Source organism: Coregonus clupeaformis, chromosome 30, assembly GCF_020615455.1.
Source record: "Coregonus clupeaformis isolate EN_2021a chromosome 30, ASM2061545v1, whole genome shotgun sequence".
NCBI classification, from domain to species: Eukaryota; Metazoa; Chordata; class Actinopteri; order Salmoniformes; family Salmonidae; genus Coregonus; species Coregonus clupeaformis.
The window spans coordinates 3,623,105-3,643,462 of NC_059221.1; the positions used below are offsets into that span (position 1 = coordinate 3,623,105).

The 20,358-nt window shown below is 44.4% G+C and overlaps 1 protein-coding gene across 3 annotated transcripts in view; it reads left to right on the forward strand.

The window, feature by feature from the left end:
* Positions 1-18,801, forward strand: part of LOC121545496 (helicase ARIP4) — an 87,264-nt gene extending 68,463 nt beyond the window's left edge. For all 3 annotated transcript variants that reach the window (XM_041856058.2, XM_041856059.2, XM_041856060.2), the window contains 13 exons: positions 486-619; positions 3,962-4,158; positions 4,583-4,925; positions 5,502-5,679; positions 7,375-7,587; positions 7,828-7,946; positions 8,172-8,287; positions 8,563-8,662; positions 10,878-11,083; positions 11,817-11,992; positions 14,113-14,309; positions 14,759-15,138; positions 15,271-18,801. In XM_041856058.2, coding sequence (XP_041711992.2) covers positions 486-619; positions 3,962-4,158; positions 4,583-4,925; positions 5,502-5,679; positions 7,375-7,587; positions 7,828-7,946; positions 8,172-8,287; positions 8,563-8,662; positions 10,878-11,083; positions 11,817-11,992; positions 14,113-14,309; positions 14,759-15,138; positions 15,271-16,178 — 3,267 coding nt within the window. In that variant the 3' untranslated portion in view covers positions 16,179-18,801. The remainder of the gene's footprint in view (positions 1-485; positions 620-3,961; positions 4,159-4,582; positions 4,926-5,501; positions 5,680-7,374; positions 7,588-7,827; positions 7,947-8,171; positions 8,288-8,562; positions 8,663-10,877; positions 11,084-11,816; positions 11,993-14,112; positions 14,310-14,758; positions 15,139-15,270) is intronic.
* The last annotated feature ends 1,557 nt before the right edge of the window (positions 18,802-20,358 follow it).

Below are 20,358 nucleotides of genomic sequence, written 5' to 3' on the forward strand. Positions count from 1 at the left end.
TACCTCGCTCTCTCTACCTCGCGCTCGCTCTCTCTACCTCGCGCTCGCTCTCTCTACCTCGCGCTCGCTCTCTCTACCTCGCGCTCACTCTCTCTACCTTGCGCGCTCTCTACCTCGCACGCTCTACCTCTCTCTCACTTCCCCTCTCTCTACCTCTTACTCACGACCCCTCTCTCTACGCCTCTCTTTACCGCTACCTCTCTCTACTTCTACCTCTCTACCTCTCTCTCACTACCCCTTCTCTCTCTTCTCTCTCTACCTCTCTCTCTCACTACCTCGCGCTCTCTACCTCACTCTCTCTCTACCTCGCTCTCTACCTCACTCTCTCTACCTCTCTCATTCTGCTATTTCTCTGTTTCTCTCTGTGTTCTCTCTCTGTGTTCTCTCTACCTCTATACCTCTTTCTCTCTCTACCTTGCTCTACCTCTGTACCTCTTTCTCTCTCTCTACCCCTCTCTCTCTCGCTCTCTACCCTCTCGCTACAGGTCAACACGTTACAGAACTGGCTGGCTGAGTTTAACCTCTGGGTCCCTTCCTCTGAGGCATTACCTGCGGACATCAACCCCGCCCACTTCTCCCCGCGCAGCTTCAAGGTCCACATCCTGAATGACGAGCACAAGTGAGTTTCCCGTCCTCTCTGGGAACAGGGATATCCCACTCCCTCCCCTTTAAAAGCTGAAGCCTTTTAGCCTTGATCATGGTTTGTGTTTGTGAGTGACTAGAGATGACTCACTCCCACTCTGAGATATTCATCACAGCTCTTTCTCGCTCTGCTTCTATCACACAACTGCCAGGATCTGTCTCTAAAAATAAATATATGGACACTACCAGTCAAAAGTTTGGACACACCTGCTGATTCAAGTGTTTTTTTTTTTTTTTTTGACTATTTTTTACATTGTAGAATAATAGTGAAAACATCAAAACTATGAAATAACACAAATGGAATCATGTAGTCACCAAAAAAGTTTTAAACAAATCTAAATATATTTGAGATTCTTCAAAGTAGCCACCCTTTTCCTTGATGACAGCTTTGCACACTCTTGGCATTCTCTCAACTAGCTTCATGAAGTAGTCACCTGGATTACATTTCAATTAACAGGTGTGCCTTCTTAAAAGTTAATTTGTGGAATTTATTCCTTCTTAATGCGTTTGAGCCAATCAGTTGTGTTGTGACAAGGTAGGGGGCTATACAGAAGATGGCCCTATTTGGTAAAAGACCAAGTCCATATTATGGCAAGAACAGCTCAAATAAGCAAAGAGAAACGACAGTCCATCATTACTTTTAAGACATGAAGGTCAGTCAATCCGGAAAATGTGAAGAACTTAGAAAGTTTCTTCAAGTGCAGTCACAAAAACCATCAAGCGCTATGATGAAACTGGCTCTCATGAGGACCACGACAGGAAAGGAAGACCCAGAGTTACCTCTGCTGCAGAGAATAAGTTCATTAGAGTTACAGTTGAAGTCGTAAGTTTACATACACCTTAGCCAAATACATTTCAACTCAGTTTTTCACAATTCCTGACATTTAATCCTAGTAAAAATGCCCTGTCTTAGGTCAGTTAGATCACCACTTTATTTTAAGAATGTGAAATGTCAGAATAATAGTAGAGAGAGAAGGCCTCCTTGCTCGCACACGCCTTTTCAGTTCTGCCCACACATTTTCTATAGGATTGAGGTCAGGGCTTTGTGATGGCCACTCCAATACCTTGACTTTGTTGTCCTTAAGCCATTTTGCCACAACTTTGGAAGTATGCTTGTGGTCATTGTCCATTTGGAAGACCCATTTGCGACCAAGCTTTAACTTCCTGACTGATGTCTTGAGATGTTGCTTCAATATATCCACATAATATTCCTTCCTCATGATGCCATCTATTTTGTGAAGTGCACCAGTCCCTCCTGCAGCAAAGCACCCCCACAGCAAGATGCTGCCACCCCGTGCCTTACAGTTGGGATGGTGTTCTTCGGCTTGCAAGCGACCCCCTTTTTCCTCCAAACATAACGATGGTCATTATGGCCAAACAGTTCTATATTTGTTTCATCAGACCAGAGGACATTTCTCCAAAAAGTACGATCTTTGTCCCCATGTGCAGTGGCAAACCGTAGTCTGGCTTTTTTATGGCGGTTTTGGAGCAGTGGCTTCTTCCTTGCTGAGCGGCCTTTCAGGTTATGTCGATATAGGACTCGTTTTACTGTGGATATAGATACTTTTGTACCTGTTTCCTCCAGCATCTTCACAAGGTCCTTTGCTGCTGTTCTGGGATTGATTTGCACTTTTCGCACCAAAGTACGTTCATCTCTAGTAGACAGAACGCGTCTCCTTCCTGAGCGGTATGACATCTGTGTGGTCCCATGGTGTTGCGTACTATTGTTTGTACAGATGAACGTGGTACCTTCAGGCGTTTGGAAATTGCTCCCAAGGATGAACCAGACTTGTGGAGGGCTACAATTTGTTTTATGAGGTCTTGGCTGATTTCTTTTGATTTTCCCATGATGTCAAGCAAAGAGGCACTGAATTTGAAGGTAGGCCTTGAAATACATCCACAGGTACACCTCCAATTGACTCAAATGATGTCAATTAGCCTATCAGAACCTTCTAAAGCCAAGACATCGTTTTCTGGAATTTTCCAAGCTGTTTAAAGGCACAGTCAACTTAGTGTTTGGAAACTTCTGACCCACTGGAATTGTGATACAGTGAATTATAAGTGAAATAATCTGTCTGTAAACAATTGTTGGAAAAAATGACTTGTGTCATGCACAAAGTAGATGTCCTAACCGTCTTGCCAAAACTTTGTTAACAATACATTTGTGGAGTGGTTGAAAAACAAGTTTTAATGACTCCAACCTAAGTGTATGTAAACTTCCGACTTCAACTGTACCTTTGTTCTTCACAGAGTTCAAGTCACCGATACATCTCAACATCAACTGTTCAGAGGGGACTGTGTGAATCAGGCCTTCATGGTCGAATTGCTACAAAGAAACCACTACTAAAGGACACCAATAATAAGAAGAGACCTTCTTGGGCCAAGAAACACAAGTAATGGACATTACACCGGTGGAAATGTGTCCTTTGGTCTGGAGTCCAAATTTGAGATTTTTGGTTCCAACCGCCGTGTCTTTGTGAGACGCGGTGTGGGAGAACATATGATCTCCTCATGTGTATTTCCCACCGTAAAGCATGGAGGAGGTGGTGTTATGGTGTGGGGGTGCTTTGCTGGTGACACTGTCTGTGATTTATTTAGAATTCAAGGCACACTTAACCAGCATGGCTACCACATCATTCTACAGCGATACGCCATCCCATCTGGTTTGGGTTTAGTGGGACTATCATTTGTTTTTCAACAGTACAATGACCCAACACACCTCCAGGCTATGTAAGGGCTATTTGACCAAGAAGGAGAGTGATGGAGTGCTGCATCAGATGACATGGCCTCCACAATCCCCTGACCTCAACCCAATTGAGATGGTTTGGGATGAGTCGGACCACAGAGGGAAGGAAAAGCAGCCAACAAGTGCTCAGCATATGTGGGAACTCCTTCAAGACGGTTGGAAAAGCATTCCAGGTGAAGCTAGTTGAGCGAATGCCAAGAGTGTGCAAAGTTGTCATCAAGGCAAAGGGTGGCTATTTGAAGAATCTCAAATATAAAATTCTACAATGTAGAAAATAGTAAAAATAAAGAAAAACCCTTGAATGAGTAGGTGTGTCCAAACTTTTGACCGGTACTGTATGTACAAATATGACTCGCCCAGGTGTGTAACTACTTGAAGTACTTAAGGTATTTAAAGTACATCAAGTATCAAGACCTTTAGCACGAAGGTTTCATTATATCTTAATCAAACCTTCTTGCTAAAGGTCTTGATACTTGATGTACTTTAAATGCCTGTACTATTATGCGTGTAACATTGTCACTGATGTGCCATCTCTCTTTCCCTCTCGTCGCTCTCTTCCCTCATCTCTTTCAGAACCACTGCCACCAGAGCGAAGGTGATCTATGACTGGTCGCGGGATGGCGGCGTGCTCCTGATGGGTTATGAGATGTACCGCCTGCTGTCCCTGAAGAAGAGCTTTGTGGCGGGCCGGAAGAAGAAGTCCAAGAAGCCCCAAGGACCAGTGGTCATTGACCTGGACAAAGAGGACCGGCAGCAGGAGCTCCTCAAAGGTCAGTAGGTCAAAAAGGTCACCTCAGAGTGACACCTGTCAATCGACACTGTTATGTCAGTCATGGCCTGAACTTTTCAGAGTTTTCAAACCAGACGCTTATGGCGTGAAACCAAGGTCATCTGCACATATGGATTTTGAGAGCTCTAATGTTTAACCTTTTGTTAGAACCCATGTTAGATAACACTTTGTTAGATATTTTTCATGTGCTCCAGGATGTGTGCATGAGTGCATGGGTTTCCAGTTACCCAGTCACGACATCACTTTAGTATGACTCCATCATGAGTGACTCCGATAACATGAGTCACTTGGATTAATGGAACATAAAGTAAATGCTTGGATCAGTCCTACATACACATCTTACCTTCAGGGCTACCATTGTTCCTGAAATAACTCTAACTTGACATCCCTCTACCCTCCTGAAGACATAGAGAAGGCCCTGTCTCTCCCCGGCCCGGACGTGGTGATCTGTGACGAGGGCCACCGCATTAAGAACTGCCACGCCAGCACCTCGCAGGCCCTGAAGAACATCCGTACACGGAGACGCGTGGTCCTCACAGGATACCCACTCCAGAACAACCTGATAGAGTACTGGTGCATGGTGGACTTTGTCAGGCCTGATTTCCTGGGTACCAGGCAGGAGTTTAGTAACATGTTTGAGAGGCCCATTCTGAACGGGCAGTGTGTGGACAGCACGCCTCAGGACGTCCGGTTGATGAGATACCGAAGTCATGTCCTTCATAGCCTGCTGGAAGGCTTCGTCCAGAGGTGAGAATGAGAGCTGGTTATAACCCACATGAACTGTTGCTACTACAGTATTCTCTGTATACTTTATAGGCCAGTTTCCCTCTCTCAGATTAAGTCTTAAGCTTACTTTATTGGTCAATTGCAAACAAGGTCCAACCGAAATTTGACTTCTGCTTTTACCCAACCCCTCCGTAAACACACATGCATAAATACACATACAGGTTTTTTTGTAGAGGTGCGGGGGGGCTGCCACACTCGGCGCCTGCGGAGCTGTTGTTGTGGGGGGTTAAGTGCCTTGCTCAAGGACACAACGGCAGGCAATGGGATCTAGGATTTTGATACCAGCAACCCTCTGGTTGCCAGCTCACTACCCGCCAGATTATTCCCGTCTGACCCGGAATTTGAACTGTCAACCATCCAGTTGCTGGCTCGCCTCCATAACCGCTAGCCTACCTGCTGCCCCAGTTGAATTCCTGGACTAAAAAGTACTTTAAATGGAGATTCTAGTTTTGTTTGTTCATGAATGTAGAAGAGATCTGTATGGAAAAGATATTTGTGGTCTAACTCTGGTTGTGTTGTGGTTGTGTTTGTTCCCAGGCGTGGCCATGACGTGCTGAAAGACCAGCTCCCCTCCAAGGACGAGCATGTGATCATGGTGCGCCTGTCGCCCCTGCAGAGGGCCCTCTACACAGAGTTCATGAACCGCTTCAGAGAGGCAGGCAACAGCGGCTGGCTCAGCCTCAACCCACTCAAGGCCTTCTGCGTCTGCTGCAAGGTATGCATGCCTGCCTGTCTGTGTCTGTTTTGGCATACACAGGAGTAAAATAAATGTGTGCAATTGGAAAGTGTTCAGACCCCTTGACTCTTTCCACATTTTGTTTTACGTTACAGCCTTATTCTAAAATCTACACACAATACCCTATAATGACAAAGAAAAAAACAGGTTTCTAGAAATGTTTGCAAATGTATTACAAATAAAAAACAGATACAGTATTCAGACCCTTTGCTATGAGACTCGAGATTAAGCTCAGGTGCATCCTGTTTCCATTGATCATCCTTGAGATGTTTCTACAACTTGATTGGTGTCCACCTGTGGTAAATTCAATTGATTGGACATGATTTGGAAAGGCACACACCTGTCTATATAAGGTCCCACAGTTGACAGTGCATGTCAGAGCAACAAACCAAGACATGAGGTCGAAGGAATTGTCCGTACGTAGAGCTCCGAGACAGGATTGTGTCGAGGCACAGATCTGGGGAAGGGTAGCAAAAAATGTCTAAAGCTTTGAAGGTCCCCAAGAACACAGTGGCCTCCGTCATTCTTAAATGGAAGAAGTTTGTAAGCACCAAGACTCTTCCTAGAGCTGGCCGCCCGGCCAAACTGAGCAATCGGGGGAGAAGGGCTGTGGTCAGGGAGGTGACCAATAACCCAATGGTCACTCTGACAGAGCTCCAGAGTTCCTCTGTGGAGATGGGAGAACCTTCCAGAAGGACAACCATCTCTGCAGCACTCCAACAATCAGGCCTTTATGGTAGAGTGGCCAGACGGAAGCCACTCCTCAGTAAAACAGCCCGCTTGGAGTTTGCCAAAAGGCACCTAAAGGACTCTCAGACCATGAGAAACAAGATTATCTGGTCTGATCAAACCAAGATTTAACTCTTTGGCCTGAATGCCAAGCGTCATGTCTGGAGGAAACCTGGCACCATCCCTACGGTGAAGCATGGTGGTGGCAGCATCATGCTGTGGGGATGTTTTTCAGCAGCAGGGACTGGGAGACTAGTCAGGATAGAGGGAAGAATGAGCGGAGCAAAGTACAGAGAGATCCTTGATGAAAACCTGCTCCAGAGTGCTCAGGACCTCAGACTAGGGCGAAGGTTCACCTTCCAACAGGACAACGACCCTAAGCAAACAGCCAAGACAACGCAGGAGTGGCTTCGGGACAAGTCTCTGAATGTCCTTGAGTGGCCCAGCCAGAGCCCGGACATGAACCCGATCGAATATCTCTGGAGAGACCTGAAAATAGCTGTGCAGCGACGCTCCCCATCCAACCTGACAGAGCTTGAGAGGATCTGCAGAGAAGAATGGGAGAAACTCCCCAAATACAGGTGTGCCACGCTTGTAGCGTCATACCCAAGAAGACTCGAGGCCGTAATCGCTGCCAAAGGTGCTTCAACAAAGTACTGAGTAAAGGATCTGAATACTTATGTAAATGTAATATTTCAGTTTGAAATTTTTAATACATTTGCAAAAAAATTAAAAACCTGTTTTTGCTTTGTCATTATGGGGTATTGTGTATAGATTGATGAGGGGGAAATTTCCATTTTAGAATAAGGCTGTAACGTAACAAAATGTGGAAAAAGTCAAGTGGTCTGAATACTTTCCGAATGCACTATATATCACATGCTGTGTACATGTCCACATTTCATTCAGACGTCATCCTAATGTTGTAAAAATGTCTTCCTCTACCAGATCTGGAACCACCCAGACGTGCTGTACGAGGCGCTGCAGAAGGAGAATCTGGCCAATGAGCAGGACCTGGACCTGGATGACATCACCAACGGCCACGCCCGCTACCCCGCCCCCAACCAGAAGGGCAAGACCCCGGAGGACCCCAACAGCATCGGAGGGCTGAGTCTCAACGCTCTGCAGGAGAAGGCCAACCAGGTCATCACCTACGAATGGGTACACAACCACACTTCACTACCATGTTTTTTGGTTTTCCATTCAGTTTAAGTGGCAGGGGGTTGAGTCATCATGGATATATGACGGTTGGAAAACAATTTGAGGACTGCTCATTTAGAACGGATACTGTCATAGGTTTCAGTGAAAACAGGTTATTAGCCTAAACTGTGCACTACAATTACACTACTGTTCTGACTGTTATCTCATCGCCTCCTCTCTCTCTCTCTCGCTCGCTCTCAGGCGAAGGAGATCATGTCTGACTATAAACCCGGGCTCTTGGAGAACTCTGCTAAGATGGTCCTGCTGTTCCACCTAATCGACCAGAGTGTGAGGAAGGGAGACAAGATCCTGGTCTTCAGGTAGAAACAGGAACAGGCCCTCACAGTTCACTGTTTTGATCTTACATTTTTACAAGTTTTCTTTTCAGTTCCTTTAAAACAATTGTTGCAACGCAACATATTCTCGAAGACTATGGCTCGAAGCACAGATAGACAGACAAACTTCTGAAATGGTTGAATTAGTTTGACTGTAATTTCCAAGGACCCCTCCTCACCGTATCCCTCCCTCCACTGTCTCTCGTGCAGCCAGAGTTTGTCCACCCTGTCGGTCATTGAGGAGTTCCTGGCCAAGAGGGCCATACCGGCGGGCAGCGCCAGAGAGGGCCACAACCAAAACTGGGTCCGCAACCACAACTACTACAGTAAGTGTCCCTGTTCCCATGACAACCACCGCTGTCACCACGTCGCTGTGACTCCGTTTGTCCTGTGGTGTCTTTTACTGAAGCTATACAAACTTATTCAGCCTCCCCAATCCCATGCTGCCACTTTTCCCATTGACTTACATTGACTATCGCCACCTGCTGGGGATATTGATATCTCTCCATCATTCTGCGTATGAAGCCTGTGGGTAAAAAATGGTTGTTCCTGTGTGTTGGAGAAAGGGATTTAATCTTTTGTTTATTGTTCCTCTCCTTAGGACTGGATGGGAGCACATCTGCTTCAGAGAGGGAGAAACTCATCAACCAGTTCAACGACCCGTCCAACACCTCCGTCTTGATCTTTCTGCTGTCCACCAGGTAAAAGACCTTCACAGGATCACACTGGTAGAATCATTATAATTTGTATGTAATCATACTTATGTATAGCCACACTAGTAACCACACTAGTTACAATAAAAATTAAATAAAAAAATTAAAAAAATACATACATACAGTTGAAGTCGGAAATGTACATACACTTACGTTGGCGTCATTAAAACTCGTTTTTCAACCACTCCACAAATTTCTTGTTAACAAACTGTAGTTTTGGCAAGTCGGTTAGGACATCTACTTTGTGCATACACAAGTAATTTTTCCAACATTTGTTTACAGACAGATTATTTCACTTATAATTCACTGTATCACAATTCCAGTGTGTCAGAAGTTTACATACACTAAGTTGACTGTGCCTTTAAACAGCTTGGAAAATTCCAGAAAATGATGTCATGGCTTTAGAAGCTTCTGATAGGCTAATTGACATCCTTTCAGTCAATTGGAAGTGTACCCGTGGATGTATTTCAAGGCTTACCTTCAAACTGTACATACAGTTGAAGTCGGAAGTTTACATTCACCTTAGACAAATACATTTAAACTCAGTTTTTCACAATTCCTGACATTTAATCCTAGTAAAAATTCCCTGTCTTAGGTCAGTTAGGATCACCACTTTATTTTAAGAATGTGAAATGTCAGAATAATAGTAGAGAGAATGATTTATTTCAGCTTTTATTTCTTTAATCACATTCCCAGTGGGTCAGAAGTTTACATGCACTCAATTAGTATTTGGTAGCATTGCCTTTTAAATTGTTTAACTTGGGTCAAACGTGTCGGGTAGCCTTCCACAAGCTTCCCACAATAAGTTGGGTGAATTTTGGCCCATTCCTGCTGACAGAGCTGGTATAACTGAGTCAGGTTTGTAGGCCTCCTTGCTCGCACACGCTTTTTCAGTTCTCCCCACACATTTTCTATAGGATTGAGGTCAGGGCTTTGTGATGGCCACTCCAATACCTTGACTTTGTTGTCCTTAAGCCATTTTGCCACAACTTTGGAAGTATGCTTGGGGTCATTGTCCATTTGGAAGACCCATTTGTGACCAAGCTTTAACTTCCTGACTGATGTCTTGAGATGTTGCTTCAATATATCCTTCCTCATGATGCCATCTATTTTGTGAAGTGCACCAGTCCCTCCTGCAGCAAAGCACCCCCACAGCATGATGCTGCCACCCCCGTGCTTCACGGTTGGGATGGTGTTCTTCGGCTTGCAAGCAACCACCTTTTTCCTCCAAACATAAAGATGGTCATTATGGCCAAACAGTTCTATTTTTGTTTCATCAGACCAGAGGACATTTCTCCAAAAAGTAAGATCTTTTTTTTCTCCATGTGCAGTTGCAAACCGTAGTCTGGCTTATTTATGGCGGTTTTGGAGCAGTGGCTTCTTCCTTGCTGAGTGGCCTTTCAGGTTATGTCGATATAGGCCTCGTTTTACAGTGGATATAGATACTTTTGTACCTGTTTCCTCCAGCATCTTCACAGGGTCTTTTGCTGTTGTTCTGAGATTGATTTACACTTTTCGCACCAAAGTACGTTCATCTCTAGGAGACAGAACGCGTCTCCTTCCTGAGCGGTATGACGGCTGTGTGGTCCCATGGTGTTGCGTACTATTGTTTGTACAGATGAACGTGGTACCTTCAGGCGTTTGGAAATTGCTCCCAAGGATGAACCAGACTTGTGGAGGGCTACAATTTGTTTGCTGAGGTCTTGGCTGATTTCTTTTGATTTTCCCATGATGTCATGCAAAGAGGCACTGAGTTTGAAGGTAGGCCTTGAAATACATCCACAGGTACCCCTCCAATTGACTCAAATTATGTCAATTAGCCTATCAGAAACTTCTAAAGCCAAGACATCATTTTCTGGAATTGTACAAGCTGTTTAAAGGCACAGTCAACTTAGTGTATGTAAACTTCTGACCCACTGGAATTGTGATACAGTGAATTATAAGTGAAATAATCTGTCTGTAAACAATTGTTGGAAAAATTACTTGTGTCATGCACAAAGTAGATGTCCTAACCGACTTACCAAAACTATAGTTTGTTAACAAGAAATGTGTGGAGTGGTTGAAAAACGAGTTTTAATGACTCCAACCTAAGTGTATGTAAAATTCAGACTTAACTGTACATACATACATACATACATACACACACCACACACACACACACACACATATCAGGTCAGTGACGTGTGCTTCTCCCCATCCTCAGGGCTGGCTGTCTGGGGGTGAACCTGATAGGGGCTAACCGCGTGGTGGTGTTCGATGCCTCCTGGAACCCTTGTCACGACGCCCAGGCCGTATGTCGAGTGTACCGCTACGGCCAGAAGAAACCCTGCCACATCTACCGCCTGGTCTGTGACTTCACCCTGGAGAAGAAGATCTACGACCGACAGATCTCCAAGCAGGGCATGTCCGGTGAGTAACCAGCTAACCAAACAAACACAGAATAGGATGAAATAAAATAGAATGGATACTGACTACATACAGACTACACTCCGGCCTACCAAGACACCTCTGCTTCCTCCAGCCATGTCTACTAGGCCTACTATTACATGGACATCTGCTATTAGTATTTTGAATCTACTCTTACCACAAGCCTACCCTGTTAAGTGCACTTCATCCGGCCCAGTCCACTTCACTAGAATGCAAAACAGTGTGTGTGCTGTGAAGTGCAGCAGTCCTCTGAACGGTCAGACCCTGTGAAGTCAGACTAAGTGCATTCCTACTCCTACTTCATGTGCACCACGGCCAAAGTGCTTTGACATAGTTTGCCGTTGTTTGGCTCAGTTGCTAGAGCATGGCGCTTGCAACGTCAAGGTTGTGGGTTTGATTCACACGGGGGACCAGTACGAAAAAAGCAGGTATATGTATTTGTAAGTCGCTCTGGATAAAAGCGTCTGCTAAATGACTAAAATGTAAAAATGTAAATGTCACACATATTGGTCCGCTCCAATTTCAGCTATGCTGTATACACAAAAAGGGAAGGCCCACACTCTTAGAATTGAGTTGAAAAATAAAATAGACATGGCCAGGGTATGCTGTATGCCACGTTTCATGTCACACGCAGACCTTTTCATGTAGCTGTTGATGGCCCTAGACACACAGTGTAACCCCCTCTCTTCACACCATCCCTCTCTCTTTTCTGAAGACCGAGTGGTGGATGACCTGAACCCGGTGCTGTCGTTCACGCGGAGGGAGGTGGAGTCTCTGCTGCACTTTGTGGAGGAGGAGCCTGACGTGTCACAGGTGCAACTACAGCCCCACCAGGAGATGGAGACGGGCATCAGACAGGCCTGCCAGCTCTACCCTCACCTCGTCACCAAGGTAACCACACACCTATATACACATCTATAAACACACACTACATCACAGGCCTGTCAGCTCTACCCTCACCTCGTCACCAAGGTAACCACACACCTATATACACATCTATAAACACACACTACATCACAGGCCTGTCAGCTCTACCCTCACCTCGTCACCAAGGTAACCACACACCTATATACACACACTACATCACAGGCCTGTCAGCTCTACCCTCACCTCGTCACCAAGGTATATACAGTACCAGTCAAAAGTTTGGACACCTACTCATTCTTTATTTTTACTATTTTCTACATTGTATTTTCTACAAACTATGAAATAACACATATGGAATCATGTAGTAACCAAAAAAGTGTTAAACAAATGAAAATATATTTTATATTTGAGATTCTTCAAATAGCCACCCTTTGCCTTGATGACAGCTTTGCACACTCTTGGCATTCTCTCAACCAGCTTCACCTGGAATGCTTTTCCAACAGTCTTGAAGGAGTTCCCACAAATACTGAGCACTTGTTGGCTGCTTTTCCTTCCCTCTGTGATCCAACTCATCCCAAACCATCTCAATTGGGTTGAGGTCAGGGGATTGTGGAGGCCAGGTCATCTGATGCAGCACTCCATCACCCTCCTTCTTGGTAAAATAGCCCTTACACAGCCTGGAGGTGTGTTGGGTCATTGTACTGTTGAAAAACAAATGATAGTCCCACTAAGCCCAAACCAGATAGGATGGCGTATCGCTGCAGAATGCTGTGGTAGCCATCCTGGTTAAGTTGACTTCTAAATAAATCATAGACAGTGTCACCAGCAAAGCACCCCCACACCATAACACCTCCTCCTCCATGCTTTACGGTGGGAAATACACATGCGGAGATCATCCGTTCACCCACACCGCGTCTCACAAAGACACAGCGGAATGTAAAATCTCAAATTTGGAATCCAGATCAAAGGACTAATGTCCATTGCTCGTGTTTCTTGGCCCAAGTAAGTCTCTTCTTCTTATTGGTGTCCTTTAGTAGTGGTTTCTTTGCAGCAATTCGACCATGGAGGCCTGATTCACACAGTCTCCTCTGACCAGTTGATTTGAGATGTGTCTGTTACTTCAACTCTGTGAAGCATTTATTTGGGCTGCAATTTCTTAGGCTGGTAACTCTAATGAACTTATCCTCTGCAGCAGAGGTAACTCTGGGTCTTCCTTTCCTGTGGCGGTCCTCATGAGAGCCAGTTTCATCATAGCACTTGATGGTTTTTGTGACTGCACTTGAAGAAACAAAGTTCTTGAAATGTTCTGTATTGACTGACCTTCATGTCATAAAGTAATGATGGACTGTTGTTTCTCTTTGCTTATTTGAGCTGTCCTTGCCATAATATGGACTTGGTCTTTTACCAAATAGGGTTATCTTCTCTATACCCCCCCTACCTTGTCACAACACAACTGTTTGGCTCAAACGCATTAAGAAGGAAAGAAATTCCACAAATTAACTTTTAAGAAGGCACACCTGTTAATTGAAATGCATTCCAGGTGAGTACCTCATGAAGCTGGTTGAGAGAATGCCAAGAGTGTGCAAAGCTGTCATCAAGGCAAAGGGTGGCTATTTGAAGAATCTCAAATATAAAATATATTTTGATTTGTTTAACACTTTTTTGGTTACTACATCATTCCGTATGTATTATTTCATAGTTTTGATGTCTTCACTATTATTCTACAATGTAAAAAATAGTGAAAATAAAGAAAAACTCTTGAATGAGTAGGTGTGTCCAAACGTTTGACTGGTAGAGTACATGTCTATATGCACACCATACTGTATTATACACTCTACCCACACCTGGTTACCAAGGTTAGACCTATACTAGATGTACAGTATGATGTGTGTATATAGATATGTACATCTATACTGTCTACTCCTTGGCTGTATGAAAGTTGATACTCATCCACATGATACATACACCTAGCTCACTGAATCATGGACAGACTCTGTTTCAACCCATCATTTCCACATTGAACTCTCACTCTCATCAACATGCCACTTTATTAACAGTTCTATCCAGAATTATAACCTACATGACGGCATATTATACTTGGAGAGTAGTTTGAGTGAAATTGCTCTCTATGTCTGTCTCTCCAGCAACCCTTTCACCACGAGTCTCTCCTGGTGGACCGACGGGAGATGAAACTCACCAAAGCCGAGAAGAAGGCCGCCAAGAAGAGCTACGAGGATGAGAAGCGTGCGTCGGTGCCCTACACACGCCCCTCTTACGCCCACTATTACCCCGCCAGCGACCAGAGCCTTACAAACATCCCTGCCTTCAGCCAGCGCAACTGGTGAGATGGTCCCCAAAGACAGACACGATTTTAGTTCCTTTTTTCACCAGATCAGTAAATTTTCTCAGTAACAATACTACAATTGCAAACAGTCAATCAATCAAATGTGTTTTGTAAAGCCCCTTTTACATCAGATACCCAGACTAGCAAGCAATGCAGAAGCAAAGTGGCTAGGAAAAACTCCCTAAAAGGAAGAAACCTAGAACAACAGGTTCGGGACAAGGTAGCACTCCCGGTTGAATCATTCGGTTCCACAGCTGAAGGCAGAACAGCACGACCAGGTGGGCTGGGGACTGCCAGGAATCGTCATGTCAGGGTGTCTCGAGGCATGGTCCTAGGGAGACATACAGAGAGATGCCTAATGTGACACCAAGTTTTGAATTCCAAAGTTTAAACTGTTGATAAAATATTTAACCCTCTCATCTTTCCTCTCCCTTGCCCCCCTTCAGGCGCCCACCCCCTCGGCAAGATGAGAAGCCGGTGGCCAGCGTCCGCCCCGTTCAGTCGACTCCAATTCCCATGATGCCTCGCCAGGCATCTCACAGCTCTGCCCCCATAGCAGACTCAGACTCCAGCTCGGGCTTTCCCGTCAACTACCTGCAGAAGGCGGGCGTCTTCGTCCAGAAGATCGTCACCACCACAGATATCGTGATACCTGAAACCAACAGTTCAACTGATGTCAAGGCCAGGATCAGTGCAGGAGAGAGCATCCACATCATCAGAGGAACCAAAGGGACCTACATCAGGACTTGTGATGGGAGGATATTTGCCATCCGCGCTGCAAGCAAGCCCAAGGCAGGGGAGGAGAACTCAGCCGCTGCACCCAAAGGTAGCAACTCAACCTTTAGTCAGTATAGATTCTACTCATTTGGTCCATATAGATCTGTTTTTATCCAGTGCTGATGGTTTCTGTTAGCGTAGAGAAGTATCTGACCCGTCTGTCTTACCTTCCCTACCTCAGACACCCAGAAGGCATCGGACGAGGCCTCCACCAACGGCTGTGTGACTCGCCCGCTCTCCCCCGACAGCCCTGAGATCCTGAGTGAGCTCCAGAGGTACGCGGCTGCAACCAGAACCAAGGCCCAGCATCAGCAGGGCTCCAAGGCTTTGTCTGCAGGTGCAGCGGCTCCACAGGAGAAGGCGCCGGCGGAGAGCACCAATGGCAGCAGGATGACCAGCCATGCCAAGCCCTGGAGCGATGCCTCCGCCACGGCCCAGCGCAGCACAGATGCCATTGCTGCCCTGGACCTGAGGGGCACCAAGCGCAAGGCCTCCACCCTGTCCACCGTCGAACGGGCCAATAAAAAGCAGCCGGCCCCCAGCAAGCGCACCTCGGCCCAGGCTTTTCCCTTCACGACGGGTTATGACCTCCCACCCATGGGCCTCAACCAAGCCATGCTGGGCTCCGTGGGGCACCCCATATTCTTGGGGGCCGGCTCGCCCTACTTCCAGCCCCACAGCCAGCGGAGTGACCACAGTCTCATGTTCCCCATGACTCCCGACCCCTTCGGCCTGGGGGGCGGCACCCTTTCTAGCTCCTCCTCCAGGTCTTCCTCCTCCACCACCACCTCCTCCTCCTCAGCTGCCTCTGACTCGGCCTCCCTAGCTCCCTTCATGCTGGGTGCTGGTATGGCTGGCATGCTGCCCCCAGGCTTCCCCATGTCCTACGGCCAGTCCCTGGGCATGTACCCTAGCTTGCTGCTCCCCGGGGGGCTACCGGCGGCCACCCCAGGCCCCACTGGCTCCAGCTTCTTCTCCCACTTCCCCTCCTCCTCCGGCCTGATGGGGGCGGGGCTGGGTCGCTCTGATGCCCACGGCTCGGCAGAGAACGCCGGTGGTAGCAGCTCAGACAGCAACAACGATCGATGATGATGATGATGTTATTGAGGTGATGGGACAATGAGAGCCTCCAAACGTAGGGAAGAGGCATGTGGGTTGTAGGGGACAGTTAGTGGGTTTTCTGGGGCTAGGAGAGCTGGAGAGAAAGGGAAAGGACAACCAATCCCCATCCACCTCCACTAGCCCTATTCCCCATCCCAAGTGCAACATGCACGCCTTTCAGAAAAGGAGAATCTGTATTGGGATATAACAGACTGGACAAAGCAACAAATCCTTATGCTGAATATCTTATTTAAAAAGAGGAAAAAAAGAAAAAACTGAGTGTATATGATAAAGAAAACGAACTTGGGGCTTCCAAAATGTTGTCCTATACTGGCTTTTACAAATCACTGAAGCGAGCAACTGCTGGGTTTGGAACTGCAAAGACCCTGATTCGCCACTGGGATGTGCTGTTTTGTCTTCTATTTAAAAAAAATCATTTTTCCAACAGTTGATGACAGACTAGGTTAATAACTAACTGACAATAGACTAGAGTTAATAAGTCAATTTCATATACATAGTTGGTAGTAATTATTGTATGGCGCAACATATCAGTTACATAATATTGTTCTTGATTGTCATTATTTGCTACTGAATATTATTTTACATAGTAGTCGTGCTCTAAACATGTCACAACTGTTTTCAAAATCGATTTGATTTGCCCTTGAATTTACTGCCAGCCAGGAGTGCTGTGTTTCGTTTTTTGAGAAATGTTATCATAATCAGAAAATGGACTACTTGAGACTGAATTCAAAGAAACAGTTAGGCTCTTTGTCGGGTGAAAAACGAAAAGTCAAAAACCTTAAACTCAAAGAATGTACGCTTATTTACGCCTTTAACGCAGACCTTGGGGACAGGCATCACACTTGGGAAGATCTGATTTCCATTTTTGATATCTTCTACATTTTTCAAATTGATTGCCTGTCTATAGGTGACGATGTGAAAATGATGTTCTTGCTAAGCTCCAACTGTCCAAAGGGAGCTGAATTGAAAATGCCTTGCCTCTGTCTCTCTGAATGTTACCTAGTGGGTGTAGAGAAACAGCGAGACGGGCAATCCTAGGACCTGGATCTCACCCATAGTCTTACTGTAGCTTTGCTAAGTGATGCAAATATAACCCATGACCCCTCTGGTGGTCAGGTGGGTCACCTGTCTACTTCCCTTTCTGTGTTGTGTACCCATGGGTTCTAGAGTAGAGAACTTCTGTCATAATGACTCACTCTGCCTTGTGGATAGCATGAACACTTGTTTTCTGTTCCCTTTTCTCATCTCTGGCATATGTGATTTCAACGGAAAAACAAACAAAAGGTCATTGTCAAACCAAAATAATTTGAGGGAAGTCAATAATAGCTGTGCCAAAAAAAAGTACAACTTAAAGTACTCTCCAGAGAGGATCATTCTCTAATGCGACCAAACATCACCGTCAACTGCTATTGGCCTAGAGAAGAGGGTGTCTTTCCCTAATTTGGTCACAGTTTGTCATTATAGACTTAGTGAGCTCATTGTAAAGATGATACTGGCTTAAGACTTCACTGAATAACAAAGGTTATAGTATTCAAAGTACCGGTACATTGATTTACTGAGGGGGGAGTCAGGTATGTGACCTGGTTCCTGTTTAATAAACAACATAACTTTTAATTTCTGTTACTGCTGACTGTGTTACTGCCCCCCTCATTACATACGTAGGCTGCCTACTGTCTCATGCCGCGTTCACGTGCTAGTCGGAACTAGGAAGCTCAGAAATGTCCAACTTGCTAACTGGTTGAACGGTGTATAACTACAACCAATTAGCAAGTTGGAAATGTCTGACTTTCTTAGTTCCGACTAGCATGTGAACGCGGCAACTACCCAACACTTTGGGAAGAGGGAAGCCCAGCCCACCTCCTCCACCAAGTCCCCAGCCTTGAGTCTCTTCAGCAAGAGCTTTAAACTCCAGTTCTTGCATTTTATTATGAGACCCTTACATCATCAGACTTGTTCATCTTTTCATACCATACTTAAGTTGTTAGTTGACCTGTTATTTTATTTTGTCAATGTTTGAATTTACCACTTTTATTTATAACAGTACATATTTATTCATTTGTATTTTTTATTTTTGTACTTTTTTGTTCTGTTTTTGTAAGGGGGATTTTTATGTTTGTTTACTAGAACACGGCGATTCTTGTGTTACATGACTTGAGAAATTTGATATTAATAGACATGTGTGAATTTCAGGACCAACCAGTCAAGGTGGTGAAACCACTCATTAGCTGAGAGAAAATGTCATCCAGTGCTTTTGTTTTTGTTTATGTTCATATCATCTAGATGTTCATGTGAATCTATCTATCCTAATGGCAAATTAAAGGTAGTTCCCTCAGTAGTCATTAGTCTTCGGTTGTTGTACCAACTGCTTTTTTCCCATAGATTTCTACTTGAATTTAAGTATTTATTTATAAGTCAATTCAGTCGGCAACCAACTGACTGTCTTAATTCCATTTAGTAAACTCAAGCTGATGTCTTGAGGAGAATGGCTAGAAAAGCCTGTATGTAGTTAGTGAATGGACATGTAACAATGGATGGCTTTTAGATATATTTTTTGAAGTTTCTAAATAAAATAAACAAATCATGTTTTGAATGGCATTTCAATTTCATTTACTTTAATACAAACAGTAACTCTAATTTATCACACAGATTCTCAAGCACTAGTTGAACATAAGTAACTATTTCACTAAACTGATGTCCTTTTCAACTTGGTTGGGGGGGAATAGACACTGTGTCTGAAACTGAACATATGGTCTAGAGACATGTCCATCAGATGACATTAGCTAAAATCAGATGAAGAGGGCAAAATTGAGTTAGCTGTCAGCAACTCAATCTCCTGTCCTAGACGACAATCCATAGCAACAAACAGGTTCAAACAGAACTGATATCATTACACAGAGACTGGTTTACTGTTCTGTATTTAGAATGAATACATAGTTGTCTATTGCATGCTTTTAGTGTTTACATTAGCTTTGGTGAAATGAGCTGTCTGCAAGCCTTCAAGTTGATGATTACATGTTTTGACTATGAAACTGAAATGATTTACATAGACTTTACCAATTGTATCTTAAAGTAACTGTCCAGTGTTTCCAGATTTCTATGAAATATGACCTGTATAGTTAATTAAAGCTCATATTTCATAGAAATGACTTATAATTAACTACCATATTAGTTAAATAGTTTTTCTTCCCAAAAATGGTAATTAAGTATGTTAAAAGCAGCTTTTCTATGTTGGAATGGTGTGGGCATACCCCAACAACAAAATGGTGTGGGTGTATACCGGTCACATGGTGTGGGCGAGTAGACTGCTGATTGGCCAGCTCATCCTCTATGAGGAAATGGCAAGCATTTTTTAAACTGTTTGTTTGAGATACAAGTTTGAGGTGGGGTTTTAAGTGTTGTTTTTTTCCTCCAATGTATGTTTTGGACATGTGTATGAGTTAACAGAATATGAACTTTTAAAAGTGAGATTTTCACTGGACAGTTGCTTTAATTACTTACAAGCCTTAGATTTCATCATTAGCTATGCAAGCAGAGTCTGTTCAATTGTATTTGGAAACAAGTGCTTTTATCTACTCATTATGATACTTATTTGAAAAATAAATACGAATTTTAAATGGACTCAACATACAGTATCTTAACATGTAAAAGGAATTCCACGATGGCTGCTTATTCCATGAAACTTGGCCATAGCGGACTGGATGTCCCTTGACTTGTTTACCGCTCTTTGGTGTTGTAGCTCTGTGTTGCCCTCTGATCTATATTGTAATGTTTTAACGCCTTGGGAATGGTAGATGCAGGCAGAGATGTGGGACTATCTACGTTACACTACCCTGGTTATCTGGGCCAGTTTGTGTCCTCTTACATGTCATAGTAGCTTGGATATTCATGTTTGCATTTTTGATTGAAGGCTTTCAGTGTTTGAGTTGCCTACCCTTGGCCTTTACATAAGTCAAGCATTCACATGTATTTGGTTCAGACAAATTGTCCCCCTCACCACCATTTGCATGCTCATGGTTTAACCTCACTGTATCAGGGGTTTGTCTTTGATTCTGTAGAAGCAGAACTGTTATTCAGAGAGAATTTTATCAATATTCTAAAATGATGACATTGACATTTGAAACACAAACATCAGAGCAGTACAATTGTA